Source organism: Chiloscyllium plagiosum, unplaced genomic scaffold (genome assembly GCF_037043375.1).
Source record: "Chiloscyllium plagiosum isolate Xiang-an unplaced genomic scaffold, Cpla_swu_hap1 HiC_scaffold_8, whole genome shotgun sequence".
Classification (NCBI taxonomy): domain Eukaryota; kingdom Metazoa; phylum Chordata; class Chondrichthyes; order Orectolobiformes; family Hemiscylliidae; genus Chiloscyllium; species Chiloscyllium plagiosum.
In genome coordinates, this window is record NW_028270146.1 from 13,982,167 (window position 1) to 14,000,470 (window position 18,304).

Here is an 18,304-nt window from a genome sequence, read left to right on the forward strand (position 1 = left end):
CTCAGTGACGCCTTCAACAGGCTTTTGCTCAAAATGTCAATGCTCCTGCTCCTCGGATGCTGCTGTGCTATTCCAGCACCATATTAATCTTGACTCTAATCTCCAGCATCTGCAGTACCCACTGCTACCTTCTTCACGACCCTATCTACATGCGATGCAAACTTCAAAGAATTATGTACCTGAACCCCTAGGTCTCTCTGTTCTGCAGCTCTTCCAAAGGCCCTACTTTTAATTGTGTACGTCCTGCCTTTGTTTTACCAAAATGCAATACCTTAAATGTGTGCTCTAACTCCAAATATCTCTCATAGTTAACAAGATGTAGTTTATTCCATCTTAGCAACTACCTATGGCTTACATAGACACGATAGACATTGTTACAGAGACTATTGAGAACCAAATGTGAAGTCTCCTTCCTTCGAGATCCGAAAATGCTCTGACAAAAACCCCGATGACATCATCATAGTGGGTAATGCTTACAGCACACCTCAATATTAACCCTTTCAGACCCATTTGGAAGAAGGGACACATCACAATCAAGTGGTGCACACTTGGAAACAGGGAAATGACAGAGAAACTATACTACAACTTTATGTCTGTCTTCATGGAGAAAATATAAAAAATCATCCAGAAATGAGAGATCCAAGGGACTAGTGGGAACTAGTAATGGAAAGAACCTAGTACTTATTAAAAAAGATAATTGAACATGACAAATGAATGGGATTGAGTGTTAGAAACTCTCTAGGATCCAGTGATCCACATCCCACAGTATTGAAAAGAGGTGGCTGTAGAAATTGGGAATGCATCTGTGATCCTCTTCAAAATTCTACACATTCTGGAATGATGCCTACAGATTGGAAGGTCACAAAAGATACCTCACTATCTAGAGAAGGAATGGGGAAATACAGACCTGACAGCCTAACCTCAGTCAGTGAGAAAACACCAGAATCTATCATAAGGGACATGATAACCGGACACTGAGAAAATAAGGGAAGGATCAGATAAATTGAACACAGAAAAAGAAACTATGCTCGACAAACCTGTTTTTAACAATGTTGGGATAGTTAAGAGGAACCGGTGGAAGTGGTGCGTATGGGTTTTCCAGCAGCATTCAGAGAGGAAACAATACAAGAAATGAGTAAACGAAATTAGGGCACACTGGATATACATAGGAACACAGGGAGGATTAGTAAAGGGAGAAAAGAAAGTGTAGGAATAAATTGGTCATTCTCAAGTTGGCAGTCTGTAATCAGTGGTCTACTTTAACAATCAGGGTCCTGGCTTTTCACAATCCTTGTTCATGAGTCACTGAAAGCAAGTTGGGGCTCTTATGGTGCAGTTGTGCTGTCCTTCCCTCTGAGCCAAACAGCCCAGGGTCAAGTCCAATCTATTCCGGAGGGGTGTCACAACACAATTGGAGGTGTCATGGACAGCAAAGATTACCTCAGAGTACAACGGGATCTTGATCAGATGGGCCAATAGGCTGAGAAATGGCAGATGGAGTTTAATTTAGATAAATGTGAGGTGCTGCATTTTGGAAAGGCAAATCAGGGCAAGACTGATACACTCAATGGTAAGGTCCTAGGGAGTGTTGCTGAACAAAGAGACCTTGGAGTGCAGGATCATAGTTCCTCGAAAATGGAGTCGCAGGTAGATAGGATAGTGAAGAAAGTGTTTGCTATGCTTTCATTTATTGGTCAAAGCATTGAGTATAGGAGTTGGGAAGTCATGTTGCGCTGTACAGGACATTGGTTAGGCCACTGTTGGAATATTGTGTGCAATTCTGGTCACTCTCCTATTGGAAGGATGTTGTGAAACTTGAAAGGGTTCAGAAAAGATTTACAAGGGTGTTGCCAGGGTTGGAGGGTTTGAGCTATAGAGAGAGGCTGAACAGGCTGGGACTGTTTTCCATGGAGCATCGGAGGCTGAGGGATGATCTTACAGAGGTTTATAAGATCATGAGGGACATGGATAGCGTAAATAGACAAGGTATTTTCCCTGGGGTGGGGGTAGTCCAGAACTAGAGGGCATAGGTTTAGGGTGAGAGTGGAAAGATTTGAAAGGGACTTAAGGGACCATTTTTTCCACAGAGTGTGGTGCGTATATGGAATGAGCTGCCAGAGGAAGTGATGGAGGCTGGTACAATTGCAACATTTAAAAGGCATCTGAATGGGTATATGAATAGGAAGGGTTTGGAGGGATATGGGCCAAGTGCTGGCAAATGAGACAAGATTAAATTAGAATATCTGGTCAGCATGGATGAGTTGGACTGAAGGATCTGTTTCCATGCTGTACATCTCTTTGATTCTATAACTCTTTGACATCTGAAGATAATTTTTGGGACTTGAGCCTGGTTCCTCTGGTCCAGAGGTAAGAAGACTACCACTGTACCACATAAGCCCATGGGACATCTGAAACGGGTGATTCTAAAGTATCAGTAGGTGCAGCAAGCCATTAGGAAGATATGTTGTCTTTTGTTGGAAGATTTGAGTACAGGAGTAGAAATACCTTAGTTCAATTCATTTGTGAGAGCATGCCTGGAGTATTGTGTGGAGCTTTGGTCCTGTCACCCAAGGAAGGATAGGGCTACCATACAGGGTGTGCTGCAGTGGATCAGCAGACTGCTCCTTGGGATAATCGGACTGCCCATGGAGGAGAGATTGAGGAGGTTGGATTTTTATTCTCTGGAGTTTAGCAGAATGAGAAGTGAAACTATAAAAGGTCTAGCCAAGGTGGATATGGAAAGGATGCTTTCCCTAGCTCAGTGTGGTGTGGACCGGAATCAGAAACACGTTCTCAGAACAATAAGGAATAGGTCATTCAGGACTGAGGTGAGGAGTTCTCTATTTAGAGATAGGTAGGTCTTTGGAATTCCTTATCTCAAATGGCTTCGACACTGAGCAGGTCCAAGACAGAGATCAATCGATGTCTTGATACTGACAGCATCAATGGAGAAAGGGCTGTCACAGGCACATGGCATTTAGCCAGGATCAAGAATGGTGGAACACAATTTGAACGGCTGAGTGACCTACCGCTACATTCCTCTCTCTTTCTCTATTTTAAGATCATCAGTTGGCCTGTCTTGCTCTGAATTGGCAGCTTCTATAGCTATGTTCTGCAGTTCAATCTCATCCTCACACTCTGTGCAAACGGAAAGACGTGTGAGCTTCGAGAAAGAGCTGTTAACTTAATGAATGTTGGCCAGCGATCCGCACAACAAGCCTTTCTGTTCAGTTGGTCATTGTTCACCAAATAAACAGCTGTCTCTGAGCCTTAGTGAATAAAATCTTTTTTATTCGCTGTGACAATTCATCAATTTAGCTTGGAATTTAACATTTAATTTACCTGTCAGTCAGTGACAAATTTTTTTCATGAGTTTTATCATTTATGATTTAAGTTATGAAATTTCTTAAGATTGATGGTTTGTTTCCAAAATTTCACTCATCCCACTGCTTAAACAAGGATCATTGGAAAACTACAGCACCTTTTCTCCTGACTTCACTTTCTTGCTCTACCCCGCGATTGTCTAACAACCTATTGATCTTAATCTTAACTACATTCACGGACAGAACATCTACAGGTCTCTGGGTAGTGTTTTCCAATAACTCACAACTCTTCAAGTGAAATTTCTCCCCACTGCAGCTCTTATCCTTTACCTTGACCACTAGGTTTAGACTCTATCTAGGGGTAAACCAGCTTCTCACCATCTAACCCATCAGGTCATTCAATAATTTTAGACCTTACAATCAATGTGATCCCAAAGTGGATTTGGTGCGGACTTCCAGGACTTTTGTTTAAGGAACAGGGATATACTCCCAAGTCAGGATGATGGGTGGTTTGGTGTGAAGCCAGCAGATGGTGGTGTATCTTGCTGCTTTTGTCCTTCGGAACGATGAAAGTCTTGTGTTTGAGAAATGCGTTGGTGCCCTAAATTGTAGGGAGCACATGTTTACGGAGGTGGGGGTGCTGCCAATGAAGCAGGCTGCTTTGCTCCAGATGGTCTCCATTCTTCAGTGTTTTTGAAGCTGCAATCCATCCAGGCAAGTGGACCGTATTCCATCACACTCACCAGACTTGGGTCTTTGTCTTCACAACAATGCTTCTATAGGAACTTCTATATCCACCAGAGACAGCAGACAGGGTGAACACCTCACACAGAAAGATGAAGCCTCTGACAGTGCAGCATTCCCCTAGCACTGCACAGGAAACATCAGCTTGGATCTGCTCAGTCTTTAGTTGCCCACCTCTAATTGCCAGCAACTCAGACAGCAATTCCTGGACAGGCATAACCACACTGGCATCAAGCGTTGGCCCACACCAGTGTAAAGACAGTAGAATACTTCAAGGGTATCTGTGAACCCACTGGGTTGTCACAACAACTGATGATAGTTTCATGGTCACTATTACTGAGACTAACTTTGAATTCCAGATTTTTAAAAAAATACTTGAAATTAAATTCCAGCAGCTGTGATGGGATTCAAACTCCCCTCCCCAGATCATTAATCCTCTGGATTACCCGCCCAATGATGCTACCACAGTGTCACCATATCCCCTACCATGTTCTAGACACTGGATTGGGGCCTGACTCAGAGATACCACCAGGTCAAGACTGGCATCTGATTTAAAATCAGAAAACATTACCCCAATATGTCATGCTCTGTATTTCCTCTATATGACATATTCTGAATATAAAACTGGGGAAATTAATGATTCTCTTAAAGAAACTTTGCCAATAACCACCCCCTCTCTTTTATCTGCCAGGAAGCGACTGAACAGAACTCCCAGAATATCTGACAATTCCGTCATGAGCTGTTATCTCCTGCAGACATTAAAGCGTTCTAATGATCAGGTACCGGAGACAATACAAACTGACATCTCCGTTCACCTCAGCTCAGAGTGACACTTAGAGGAGCTGTGCTGACAGATAAGCACAAGAATCTGCTACCTATGGTGGGACAGCTATATTAATTGCAAAAATAAGTTTCCACTTGTTCAGTGGGGGACTGTGAGCTCATCCTCATTTAATCAAACATTTAGAAGGTTACTTTTAAAGAGAACATCCCCTGTATACTATCACTATTAGAACTATAACTAAAAAGCATTAGTTCAGATTTTTAAAAAGAATTTTTATGCTAAAAGTTATATCCAGCCAACATATGCCAGTGTTTACTCTCCAGCGGAGACACCTCCCACTCAATTTTGTCTCATTTCATCAACAAATCTTTCTATTAATTTATTCCTCATAAGAAACAGGAACAGGAAGAGGCTGTTCGACCTCTCAAGCCTTCTCCACCATTCGTTAGGATCACAGTTGACTGGAAATTCCCCTGTCCGCTTTCCCCGTAACCCTTGATACCCTGACTGATTAAGAAGCTATCTCAGCCTGAAAGACACACACCTCTTTTTGGCAAGGAGTTCCAAAGACTCATAACTCTCTGAGAGAAGAAATTCCTTCTCATCTCAGTCTGAAATTGGTGCTCTTTTGTTTTGAGACTGCAGGTTGGGGATGTAGCTTTAAATTGAGGGGTGATAGACATAGGACAGATATCAGAGGTAGTTTATTTACACAGAGAGTAGTAGGGACATGGAACGCACAGCCTGCAACAGTAGTAGATTCACTAACTTTAAGGGCATTCCAACAAAATGGTCACTGGACAGGCAGATGGATGTGAATGGAATAGTGTAGGATAGGTGGGCTTCAGATTGGTTCCACAGGTCGGCACAATATCGAGGCTGAAGGGTCGGTAGAACATAGAACATAGACATAGAAAAGTGCAGCACAGAACAGGCCCTTTGGCCCATGATGTTGTGCCGAGGTTTAAACCTAATGTAAAATATAATAACTTAACCTACGCACCCCTCAACTCATTGCTGTCCATGTGCATGTCCAGCAGTCGCTTAAATATCCCTAATGACTCTGCTTCCACTGGCAACGCATTCTGCGTAAAGAAGCTACCTCTGACATCTCCTCTGTACCTTTCCCCATATATTTTAAAACTATGACCCCTCATATCCATCAATCCTGCCCTGAGGAAGAGTCTCTGGCTATTGACACTATCTATTCCTCTCATTATCTTGTATACCTCAATCAGATCTCCTCTCTTCCTCCTTCTCTCCAGAGAGAAAAGTCCAAGCTTATTCAACCTTTCTTCATAGGCAAGCCCTCCAGTCTAGGCAGCATCCTGGTAAACCTTCTTTGCACCCTCTCCAAAGCCTCTGTATCTTTCCTATAGTAGGGCGACCAGAACTGGACACAATATTCCAAGTGTGGTCTCACCAGGTACTATCCTGTAATGTTCTAGGTTGAATGTCTCTGGTCCCAGACTCTCCCATGATGGGAAACATCCTATTTTACCCAGTCTATGTTTATGTAGATTCTCCTAAAATACAGGTTGCTATACCATTCACCTCAACTACACCCTGTGGCACATCCTAATTACTCTCTGCCTAAAGATCTCTCTCCTGAATTTCTGTCTGTGTTTATTAGTGACTACCTTTTATTGATGATTCGTAGTTCTTGTGCTTGTCTCTTCCCCCTCAAAAAAGCCAAAATATTTTCTCCACATTCACCTTTTCAAATATTCTGCAATCTTAAAAACTGCTAACAGGTCTCCCCTTGCTCCGAAGTAACCCTTGTTCTAGAGTAAGATATTCAATTGGTCCTGATAACTACAACCATTCTGTTCTAGTGTCATAGAGTCACAGAGATGTACAGCATGGAAACAGACCCTTCGGTCCAACTCACCCATGCCGACCAGATATCCTAAATTAATCTAGTCCCATTTCTCAGCATTTGGCCCATATCTAAACCCTTCCTATTCATATACCCATCCAGATGTCTCTTAAATTCTGTAATTGTACCAGCCTCCACCAATTCCTCTGGCAGCTCATTCCACACACGCACCACTCTCTGCTTGAAAAAGTTGCCCCTTAGGTCCCTTTTACATCTTCCCCCTCTCACCTTAAACCTATGCCCTCTAATTTTGAATGGCCCCACACCCCTGGGGAAATTGCCATGTCTATTTACCCTATCCATGTCCCTCATGATTTTATAAACCCCAATAAGGTCACCCCTCAGCCTCCAATGATCCAGCGAAAACAGCCCCAGCCTGTTCAGCCTCTCACTACAGCTCAAACCCTCCAAACCTGGCAACATCCTTGCAAATTATTTCAACCGTTTCAAGTTGCACAACATTCTTTCTTAGCAGGGAGACCAGAACTGCACACACTATTCCAATAGTGGCCTAACCAATGTCCATTACAGCCTCAACATGCTCTCTCAACTCCTGTACTCAATACTCTGACCAATAAAGGAAAGCATACCAAACGCCTTCTTCACTATCCTATCTACCTGCAACTCCACTTTTAAGGAACTATGAACCTGCACTCCAAGGTGTTTTTGTTCAGCAACACTCACTAAGACCTTTTCATTAAGTGTATAAGTCCTGCCCTGATTTGCCTTTTCAAAATGCAACACCTCATAGTTATCTAAATTAAACTCGATCTCCCACTCCTCAGCCCATTGGCCCTTCTGATCAAGAACCCATTGAATTCTGAGGTAACCTTCTTCGCTGTCCACGACACCTCCAATTTTGGTGTCACCTGCAAACTTACTAACCATACCTCTTATGTTCACATCCAAACCATTTACATAAATGACGAAAAGCAATGGATCCAGCACTGACCCTTGTGGCACTCCACTGGTCACAGGCCTCCAGTCTGAAAAGCAGCCCTCCACCACCACCCTCTGTCTTCTAACTTTGAGCCAGTTCTATATCCAAATGGCTAGTTCTCCCTGTATTCCATGAGTTCTAACCTTGCTAGCCAATCTAACATGAGAAACCTTGTCAAATGCCTTATTCAAGTCCATACAGATCACGTCCACTGCTCTACTCTCATCAGTCCTCTGTTACTTTTTCAAAAAACTCAATCAAGTTTGTGAGACATGATTTCCCACTCACAAAGCCATGTTGATTACCCCTAATCAGTCCTTGCCTTTCCAAATACATGTAAATCCTGTCCCTCAGGACTCTCTCTAACAATTTGCCCACTGATGTCAGGCTTATTGGTCTCTCGTTCCCTGGCTTGTCTTTACCGCCCTTCTTAAACAGTGGCACCACGTTTGCCAACCTCCAGTCTTCCGCTACCTTACCTGTGACTGTCGATGATACAAATATCTCAGCAAAAGGCCCAGCAATCACTTCTCTAGCTTCCCACAGAGGTGTAAGGTATACTTGATTAGGCCTTTTCCACTTTTATGCGTTTTAAGACACCTCCTCCTCTGTAATATGGACATTTTCCAACATGTCACTATTTACTTCCCCATGTTCTAGATCTTCCATATACATCTTCACAGTAAACACTCATATAGTACTTCCCCCATTTCCTATGGTTCCACACACAGGCTGCCTTGTTGATCTTTAAGGGGCCCTAGTCTCTTTCTAGTTACCCTTTCATCCTTAATGTATTTATAAAATCCCTTTGGATTCTCCTTAACCTTATTTGCCAAAGCTATCTCATGTCCCCTTTTTGCCCTCCTTATTTCCTTCTTAAGTCCATTCCGACTGCCTTCATACTCTTCTAAGGATCACTGCTGTCTCTGGTGTCTCCTCGTGCATTCTTTTAATATAGAGACCACAATTATGCACATTTCTCCAAGTGTGATCTGATCAGAGTTCGCTACAATTGTTCAAGTTTTGAATTCCATATCACTAAAAATGAAGCCCAACTTGGTTTGCGTTTTTACAGCTTTGTTAACCTGATAATTGAAACCTGTGTCGCCACACTACCCCTCTTTGTGCTATGGTTCAATCTCCCTCATCGAAAGGTCCTTTTGTCGTTGCTGTCCTTGTTGGAAACTGCCCACTAACTGCTGGAGAGAAAAAAACCTCAAGGATGGACCGGTCAGTCTTGACAACATCTCAGTTTGACATCTCATTCAAATGACAGCACCTCAGCCAATGCAGCATTCCCTCAGTGTTGCACTGGGGTGTGTTGACCTAAGAATTTTGTGGTCAAACCTCTGGAGTGGAACTTCTGACTGATTGGCCAGAGTGCTACCTACTGAGCTGAGTGGGGTCAATTAACTGAATGGGACAAGTACTGAAGAGCCTTCTGGAGGAATAGCTTGGTGATGGTCAGTGTCTTCCGTGGGGCTGAGGGGGGGATTTGTGTTTTTTTCGTAAGAAACGTCAAATGACCTAGGGTGAACAGTCTGGTAAACTGTAACTGAAATCTGCAGAGACAGCTATACTCAGATCAAAGATGATTGAAGAGACCAAGTGCATGAACAGTAGGACAGAATCAACTTACGAAGGCCTTGGGCAGGTACAGAACTCCCAGTTCATATGAGCGGATCATCAGCTGAAAGCCATTCTTTTCGAGAGTTCCCCAGGCAGCCTTTGACAGATTGGCACTGAGGTACGGGAGGAAAATAGGAGAACTATCAGTCATGAAACTTCATTAAAATTGTGCTTTTTTATAATTCATTACACATCAGTTTACAAAAACTTCACAGACTGTCAAACTCCTTCTGAAAATATGGAAATAAATCTAGTAAGTCCTTTTCTGGTTTATCTTTGCAGACATCATTGACACGTCTTTGATGTATTAATATATTTAAAATCTACATCAGTTGTAGATCCTGTCTATGCCGTCTCACTCCAGGTTGTTACACCTTACGTAACAAACTTTTTCCACCAATGACCTCCATGTCAATGTGAATAATGAAGAGTTTTCCTGTAAGGTGACCACATGACAGTGCAATCTGGTACATTATGTTCCAACCATTCTCTCAGAATCACAGAATGTTAGAGCACAGGAGTAGACCATTTTGCCCATTATGATGATAGATGGTTCGCTGAAGGAGCCAACCAATTAGTTCCACTCTGCTCCTGTCCTTTTCCAATTATACCCCCGCAGTTGAGGCCAAAACACCGAATGCTTAAAGAAGGAGTTAGATGTAGTTCTTGGGGCTAAGGGGATCTTCTGCAAGGAATCCTCAGACAACAGCATTCAAGGTGGTCCCAGGTGGTTTCTCTCCCACAGTGGGGCCTTTCATTTTCAGGGAACGAGCCAGACTGTTCTGCTCTGCATTCTGCCCAAAACCTCAGGGGGCCTGAGCAACCAGGACCAGGCCCAGTGCACAAGGTAGGAGCTGATCAGAGATCTGAATGCGAGGCCATAGAATATAGGAGCAGGAATTGACCATTCATCGTCCCAAGCCTGTTCCACCATTCAATATAGTCATAAAAATGACCTTCCTCCTCAACACTGCTCTCCATCCATTCCCCATATCCATTAATTCTATTTGAGTCTGTAAAATCTTTTGGCCTTCACTCTTTAATGTAGAGTTGCTACAGTGCAGAAAGAGGCCAGTCAGCCCGTTGAGTCTGCACTGACCCTCTGCAAGGCATCCCACCCAGTCATCTCCATAGCCTGCGTGGGTTTTTTTTTTACCATGACCAATCCACCTAACCTGCACATGTTTGGACTGTGGAGCACCCAAAGGAAAACCACTCAGACACAGGGAGAATATGCAAACTCCACACAGACAGGTGCCTGAGGCTGGAAGTGAACCAGGTCCCTGGCACTGTGAGGCAACAGTGCTAACCACTGAGCCACCCCATGTTTACTTCAATACAAGGAATGGATCAACACTCTATTGTTGAGTGCACATGAGGCCAGGACCTTGCTGTTAATAACAAGACATTTCCAATTATCGCAGCAGACAAAGGAATAAATGATATCTCAAAGTAATTTGAACACTAATAATTAAAGACTCTCAATATGAGATCACCTTTCAGAAATCAAAACCAATTACAAAATGTGATGATTCACTCCAGCATACTCGTGTTTTGTTAATGTCCTTGAGCAAGGCTATGTTAAAGTAGGATGAGGCAAAGTGACATTTCACAATGACTTGTTATGATCCAGAATGCATTTTGTGCTCACACAGAAGAAACAAATTCAATAGTAACTTTAAAAAAAAAAAACTTGAAAAGGAAAGATTTGCAGAGCTCTGGGTAAAGAACATGGGATAGGACTAATCGAAAAACTCTAAAAGAGCCAGCACCAATGTGATGGGTCAGGTGGCCCCTGTCTGCATTATTGTAGTCGATAAATAAATAAATACCACTACAATCTTTGTCCATGACATAAGTGGCAATTATGTCAAATTGCATACATTTAAAAGAGCTAGCACCAACGTGATGGGTCAAATGGCTTCCTTCTGCATCACTGCAGCAACGAAATAAATAATATTACAATCTTTGTCCATGATATCAATTTGCACACACAAAAGTCTGAAAAATATCAACATGAGAACAGCTGAGGGACAAATATCAGCTCATCTTTAAAACAGTGCCCCTGGGAAGGCAGGTAGGGCTTTAGTTTAAGCTCTTGTCTGTTGATCAGTCTGTTGTAACATTTAAAAGTTATGTTTGGTTATCTCCTGTCTTCATCCTTGAAATGAAATTTTGAAATGGCTGCTATTTTAAAAATCTTTCTTTGAACCAATTTGGCCAAGAAGAATATGTTTGGTTAAGACAACAGAACACACCAAGAACAAAAATAGGCCATTCAGCCCATTGAGTATGCTCCACCATTCAATGATGTCATGGTTATCCAATCATCTCCAACTCCACTTTCTTACTTTTCCCTCCTAACCTGTGGTTCCCTGATTAAACTTTTGTCTGTCTCAGCCTTAGTGACTGAGCCTCACCAGCCCTCTGTGGTAAAGAATTCCACAGATTCACTCCCCTCTGAGGCAAGAAATTCCTCCTCAACTCTATTTTAAATGTACAACTTCTTACTCTGAAATTGTGCCCTCTGATCTTGGACTCTCCCATGAAGGAACGCAATCTTCCCACATCTACTCTGTCAAGTCTCCTGAGAATCTCCTGCTTTTCAATAAGGACGCCTCTTACTCCTCTACATTCCAATGAATGCAGGCCCAATCTATTCAACATCTCCTCACGAGACAGTCCCTCCATACCTGGCATCGGCCCAGTGAACCTTCTCTGAACTGCCTTCAATGCCACTGTATCTTTCCTTAGATGAAGGACCACAATGGCTTGCAGTATTCCAGTTGTGGTCTGACCAGTCTCTGGTATAATTTCAGCAAAACTTGTCTTCTTTTATGTTTCATTCCCCTTGAAATAAAATTAACTTAGATTACGGATGAGAAAAGAGCTCAACTCATTGGCAGATACCTTTCAGGTGTATGAAGAACTGATCTGCATTTATAGGATGCCTTTCAAATCATCAGTAAGTTGATACACTACCTCAGCAATGCCGCTATTGCTGCCATAGCAAATAGTGACAGCAAAGTTTCAGAGATATCAAGGAGAGAAACCAGATGATCAAGGTTAGTCGAAAGATAAATATTACCCAATATCAGCCGATAGATTTCCTCTGCCCATTCTTCAAAATACTGCCAGATATTTTACTTCCTCATGAGGCCTTACCCAGAAAAAACACCTCAGGCAGTGTTGCATTCCCTCAGCACTGCACTCCACAGCTACAGCCTGCATTGCATATTCAAGTCTTCAGAGTGAGGTTCGAAGCCTTGGCTTCTCCTAGCAACGTGCCACTGATTGAGCCTGCAGCTGACACAGTGTTAACTCTCCCTTTACAATAACTGAACGGTGAGGGCATGAGACCATCTGCACCATCAGGACTAGTCCAACGTTCAATAAGACCATAGCTGTTCTGCTTGTGATCCTGTTTTCCCCATCCAAAACCTGGAACTACCTTTTCTATTGAAAATCTAACCAACTTAAACACCCAGCTTTCACCAGTTTCTGGGCAAGAGGCGTCACAGACGAACAACCCTCAGAGAGAGAAAAAAAAAATCTCCTCCTCTCTGTCATAAACAACCTCTTATTTTAATCTGGGTCCCCTATTTCTAGTCTCCCCAAAAAGAGAAAACATTGCCACATTACCAGAAGGATGTGGAGGCTTTGGAGAAGGTACAGGTATAGTTTACCAGCATGTTGCCTGGTTTGGAGGTTAGTAGCTACGTGGAGATATTGAACAAATTTGGTTTGTTTCTACTTGAACATTGGAGGCTGAGGAGCAACCTGATAGACGTTTACAGAATTATGAGGCACGAACAGTATGGATAGTCAGAGACTTTTTCCCAGGATAGAAAAGTGTCAATTTCTAAGGAACAGAAGCTTGCAGTAAAAGGGGGTAAGTTTAAAGATGATGTGAGAGGCACGTTTTTTTCCACAGAGTGTGATAATTGCCTTGAGTGTGCTGCCAGAGTGGTGGTGGAGGTAGATACAACAGTAAAGTTTAAGGTCTGTTTTGATAGATAAATGAATGGGTAGGGAATAGAGGGATGCAGATGGCCTAGAGGCAAAATATATTTAATTTATAAAGGCAGCATGTCATCACAGTCTTGGTGGGCCGAACGGCCTATTCCTTTGCTGCACTGTTTTTTTCTATCCTTCCACCATCTACTAAGTGAATGGGTTTGAAGCCCCCATGGCAGATGGTGACATGTGAATCAATGAAAATATGGAATTAAGAGCTAACAGTGACCATTTAACCATTGTCAATTGTTGCAAGCATTCATCTGGTTCACTAATGTTCTTTAGATAAGGAAATCCCTGGCTCAGTAGTTAGCACTGCTGCCTCAGTGCCAGGGACCCAGATTCAGTTCCAGCCTTGGAACACGGTGTACAGTTTTCACGATCCCCGTGTCTGTGTTTCATCCCCCAGTCCAAAGATATGCAGGTTAGGTGGATTGGCCATAAATTTCCCCACAGGGTCCAGGGGTGTGCAGGATAGATGGACTAGCCATGGGAAATGCAGGGATATAGGGATAAGTTAGGAGACTCTGTGTAAAATGCTATTCATAGGGTTGGTGCAGCTCCCTTGGGTCAAATGGCCTCTTCTTGCACTGTAGGGATTCTATGAAATCTGTCACCCTTATCCTGTCTAGCCTACATGTGACTCCACACCTACTGTAATGCAGTTCAAATGGCAATTCAAGTTGGGCAAAAATGTTGGCTCATCCAGGGACACCAACATCACGTGAACAAATGTTTAAAGATCCATCACATCACAGTCCTGCCAAAGTGGACCAAGTTCACATTCACCCACATTATACTCACCTCCCTACTTACCCAGCCCATCCATATCACTTTACACATCCTCTTGACAACTTACCTGCTTGCCCATTGACGCCATCTGCAGATTAGATTTTTTCCTTAGATTAGATTAGATTCCCTACAGTATGGAAACAGGCCCTTCAGCCCAATAAGTCTACACTGACCCTCTGAAGAGTAACCCACCCAGAGCCATTCCACTACCCTCCCCCGACTAATGCACCTTACACTATGGGCAATTTAGCATGGCCAAGTCACCTGACCTGCACATCTTTGGACTGTGGGAGAAAATCAGAGCACCCAGAACAAACCCACACAGACACTGGGAGAATGTGCAAACTCCACACCGACAGTCACCCGAGGTGGGAATCGAACCCGGGTCCCTGGCACTGTGAGGCAGCAGTGCTAACCACCGAGCCACTGTGCCACCCTACCAGATATTCAGTCCCCGCATCTGTGATGAAAAAATGGCTTCCCTATAAACCTAAACAGAACTGATGGATTGATGCAGCCCATAATCTGAGACCGTTGACTGATGAACTGAATTGTTTTCAGTCACTTATCATTGTAACCCAGTACATCATTCAAAACAGAGCAGGGAAAATCAATAGGAAGCATGCTCCCTTTTATTAAAAACCCTGACCTCAATTTAAGTGGCACCATTAAATGACTCCATCTTTTACACAATATGAACATCCCATCGTTGGCTGCACTGAAATCTAAATTAAATCATTTCACTTCATTTAACACAATGCAGATACACTCTGAAGATTCACAATGTGACACCAGTACTCCGCCTCACAGGTAGTTAATAGCAGGGACACCTTTCTGGCATTTATTCTACAAGACTGATAAATGTTTAGGGAGCTCAGAAACAAAACTGCCTTTTAAATTGGGAAGTGTAGTATAGTGCTTAGGGTATGGAACTTGTCTCCAAAGATTGGACTGACAATTCAGAGGCAAAAGCCTCGATGGAGATCACTTGGCTCAGTTGGCTGGATAGTTGATTTATAACAGAGAACTACCAACAATGCAGGTTCAATTCCCACTTGGCTGAGGTTACTGTCAAAGTTCCTCGTTTTCAACCTCGCCCCATGTCTGAGGTGTGATAACTCTGGTTAAACTCACCACCCATCGTCTCTCTAATAAGTGAGCATCCAATGTGAAAGGGCATGTTTTGCTGGAACGTAATGGTTGGGGTGGCACAGTAGCTCAGTGGTTAGCACTTGCATCTCACAGCACCAGGGATCTGGGTTCATTCCAGCCTCGGGTGACTGCCTGTGTGGCATTTGCACATTCTCCCCGTGTCTGTGTGGGTTTCCTCCCACAGTCCAAGGATGTGCAGGTTAGGTGGATTGGCCATGGTAAATTGCCCATAGTGTCCAGGGATGTGCAGGCTGGTGCAGGATGTCCAGGTGCTGCATGGGAAAATTCTGGATTAGTGGTGCTCGAAGAGCACAGCAGTTCAGGCAGCATCCAGGGAGCAGCGAAATCGACGTTTCGGGCAAAAGCCCTTCATGGGAAAATGGAGATTAAAGGGAGTGGGTCTGGGTGGGATGCTTTTGGAGGGTCAGTGTAGGCTTGATGGGCTGAAGGGCCTGCTTCAGCATTGCAAAGGACTCTATTCTATTCTGTGAAAAGTCCAAATCCCACCACAGCACTGGGGAATTTCAGTTCAATTGATAAAATATGTGGTATAAAAAGCTATTATCAGTAATGTTAAAATGTTGTAAAAACCTACCTGGTTCACGAGGGGAGGAAAGCAGTTTTCCTCACTTGGCCTGACTGACAGGACTCCAGATGAGTTGTAATGTGGGTGACTCAGAGTGGCAATGGGCAGGGATTTTTTTTTCTCTTTATTCATTCATGGGATGGGGGCATCACTGGCTAGGCAGCATTTATTACCTATCCCTAGTTGTCACATCCGTGCAGCCCCTTTGAGAGATCCAAGTGGTTCTGTGCCCCATCCCCTGATGGGTCTGCTAACATCAGCATGAAGCAAAATCAGAAATTGCTGGAGAAGCTCAGCAGGTCTGGCAGCATCAGTGGAGGAGAAAGTGAGGACTGCAGATGCTGGAGACCAGAGTTGAAAAATGTGGTCGCTCCGAAAGCTAGTGCTTCCAATTAAACCTGTTGGACTATAACTTGGTGTTTTGTGATTTTTAACTTTGTACACACCAGTCCAACACTGGCTCCTCCATGACTGTTGTTAATAAATAATTTAAGGAGAAAACTTCATGCAACCACAGATTTCTTTGTGGGATTTACAGAATTGGCCAGGTACACCCTGCTTGATACTTGGGTGATTTTACGAACATGTTCTCAACTCACTGGTGAAATGGAAACACTGGTACAATTTACCTGAGTGCACGCACGCTGAGGGACAAATGAGCACTCACACTGCGCTGCAACAGCAAATTATAGTTCTTTGGTCTCGGATGACAAGGTCGGGATGCTCTCAGATCTCCTTCAGCTGTCAAATAGGAGTCCACACAACACTATTTCAGGATAAGCACTTGTACAGGATGTAAATCCACAGGTTAATGGCTGATAAGACAGGAGGATGGGAGTTACTAAGATAGCAAATGTAAATCTCACATTGAAACATAAAAAACAGGAGCAGGAGAAGACTATTCGATGTGGGGAATAATCAAGCAGAAAATAATCAAGTAAGCCAACAGATTGCTAAGGCTAATGGAAGACTGGTCTTTACATCTGGAGAACTGGAATATAAGGACAGAGAAGTTATGTTACAGTTATACAAAACCTTGGTTACACCACACTTAGAAAGGTTAGGTTGGTCCTGGAGAAAATACAATGTAGTTTACAAGAATAATATCTGAACTTCAGGGGTTACATTATGAGAAGAGGTTATACAAATGTGTACCAGGGGGCATAACTACAAATTGAGGGATGATAGATTTAAGACAGACGTCAGAGGCAGGTTCATTATGCAGAATTGGTAAGGGCGTGGAATGCACTACCTGCTAATGTAGTCAACTCAGCTACATTAGGGAGATTTAAATAATCCTTAGATAAGCATATGGATGATTTTGGGATAGTGTAGGAGGACGAGCTAAGAATAGTTCACAGGTCGGCGCAACATCGAGGGCCGAAGGGCCTGTTCTGCGCTGTATTGTTCTATGTTCTAAATTAACTCGGAGAAAGTGAGAAAGGGCTGAAGAAGGGCTCATGCCCGAAACGTCGATTCTCCTGCTCCTTGGATGCTGCCTGACCTGCTGCGCTTTTCCAGCAACACATTTTCAGCTATGTTCTAAATTAAGCTTTTTTCCCCTCTAATTTAGAAGGTTAAGAGTGATCTGATTGAAGTCTTCAAGTTAATAACAGGAAAAGACAGGATAGATAAAGATTAACTATTTCCACTGGTTAAAGATTCTAGAACCATGGGGCATAGTCTGAGAATTAGAGCCAGACCGCTCAGGAGAGATGTTTGGAAGCACTTCCACACACAAAGGGTGGGAGAGGTTTGGAACCCTCCTCCACAAACAGCAGTTGATGCTGAATCAGTTGCTAATGTTAAATCTGAGATAGACAAGTTTTTGTTAAGCAAAGACATTAAGGGGTAGCACAGTGGCTGAGTGGTTAGCACTGCTGCCTCACAGCGCCAGGGACCTGGGTTCAATTCCAGCCTCAGGCAACTGTCTGTGTGGAGTTCGTACACTCTCCTCGTGTCTGCGTGGGTTTCCTCCGGGTGCTCTGGTTTCCTCTCGCAATCCAAAGATGTGCAGGCCAGGTGAATTGGCCATGTTAAATTGCCCACAGTGTTCAGGAATGTGTAGATTAGGTGCAGTGTCAGGGGTAAATATAGGATAATAGGGTAGGGGAATGGGTCTGGGTGGGTTACCCTTCGGAGGGTCGGCGTGCAAAATTGGGAGAGAGAGAGAGATGGAGAGAAAGAGAAAGAAAGGAAGACATTTTTCATTGCTGGAAGCTTCTAGGAAAGGGAGACATCACCTTAAAATCAGAGTCAGTCCATTCAGGAGAGAAATTAGGAAGCATCGAGGTGGCACGGTGGCGCAGTGGTTAGCACTGCTGCCTCAGCGCCAGGAACCCGGGTTCAATTCCCACCTCGGGCAACTGTCTGTGTGGAGTTTGCACTTTCTCCCTGTGTCTGCGTGGGCTTCCTCCGGGTGCTCCGGTTTCCTCCCACAGTCCAAAGATGTGCAGGT

The 18,304-nt window shown here is 43.5% G+C and overlaps 1 protein-coding gene across 6 annotated transcripts in view; it reads right to left on the reverse strand.

The window, feature by feature from the left end:
- Positions 1-18,304, reverse strand: part of tdp1 (tyrosyl-DNA phosphodiesterase 1) — a 133,868-nt gene that overhangs the window by 19,647 nt on the left and 95,917 nt on the right. For 4 of the 6 annotated variants that reach the window (XR_015757827.1, XM_043696957.2, XM_043696958.2 and 1 more), the window contains one exon: positions 9,310-9,412. Coding sequence is in view for 3 of the 6 variants with exons in the window: in XM_043696957.2 (XP_043552892.2) it covers positions 9,310-9,412 (103 nt within the window). In the remaining 3 variants the exon portion in view is untranslated. Of the gene's footprint in view, positions 1-9,309; positions 9,413-16,475; positions 16,588-18,304 lie in introns of all 6 variants that reach the window. The other 2 variants (XR_015757828.1, XR_015757826.1) reach the window with 1 other exon arrangement.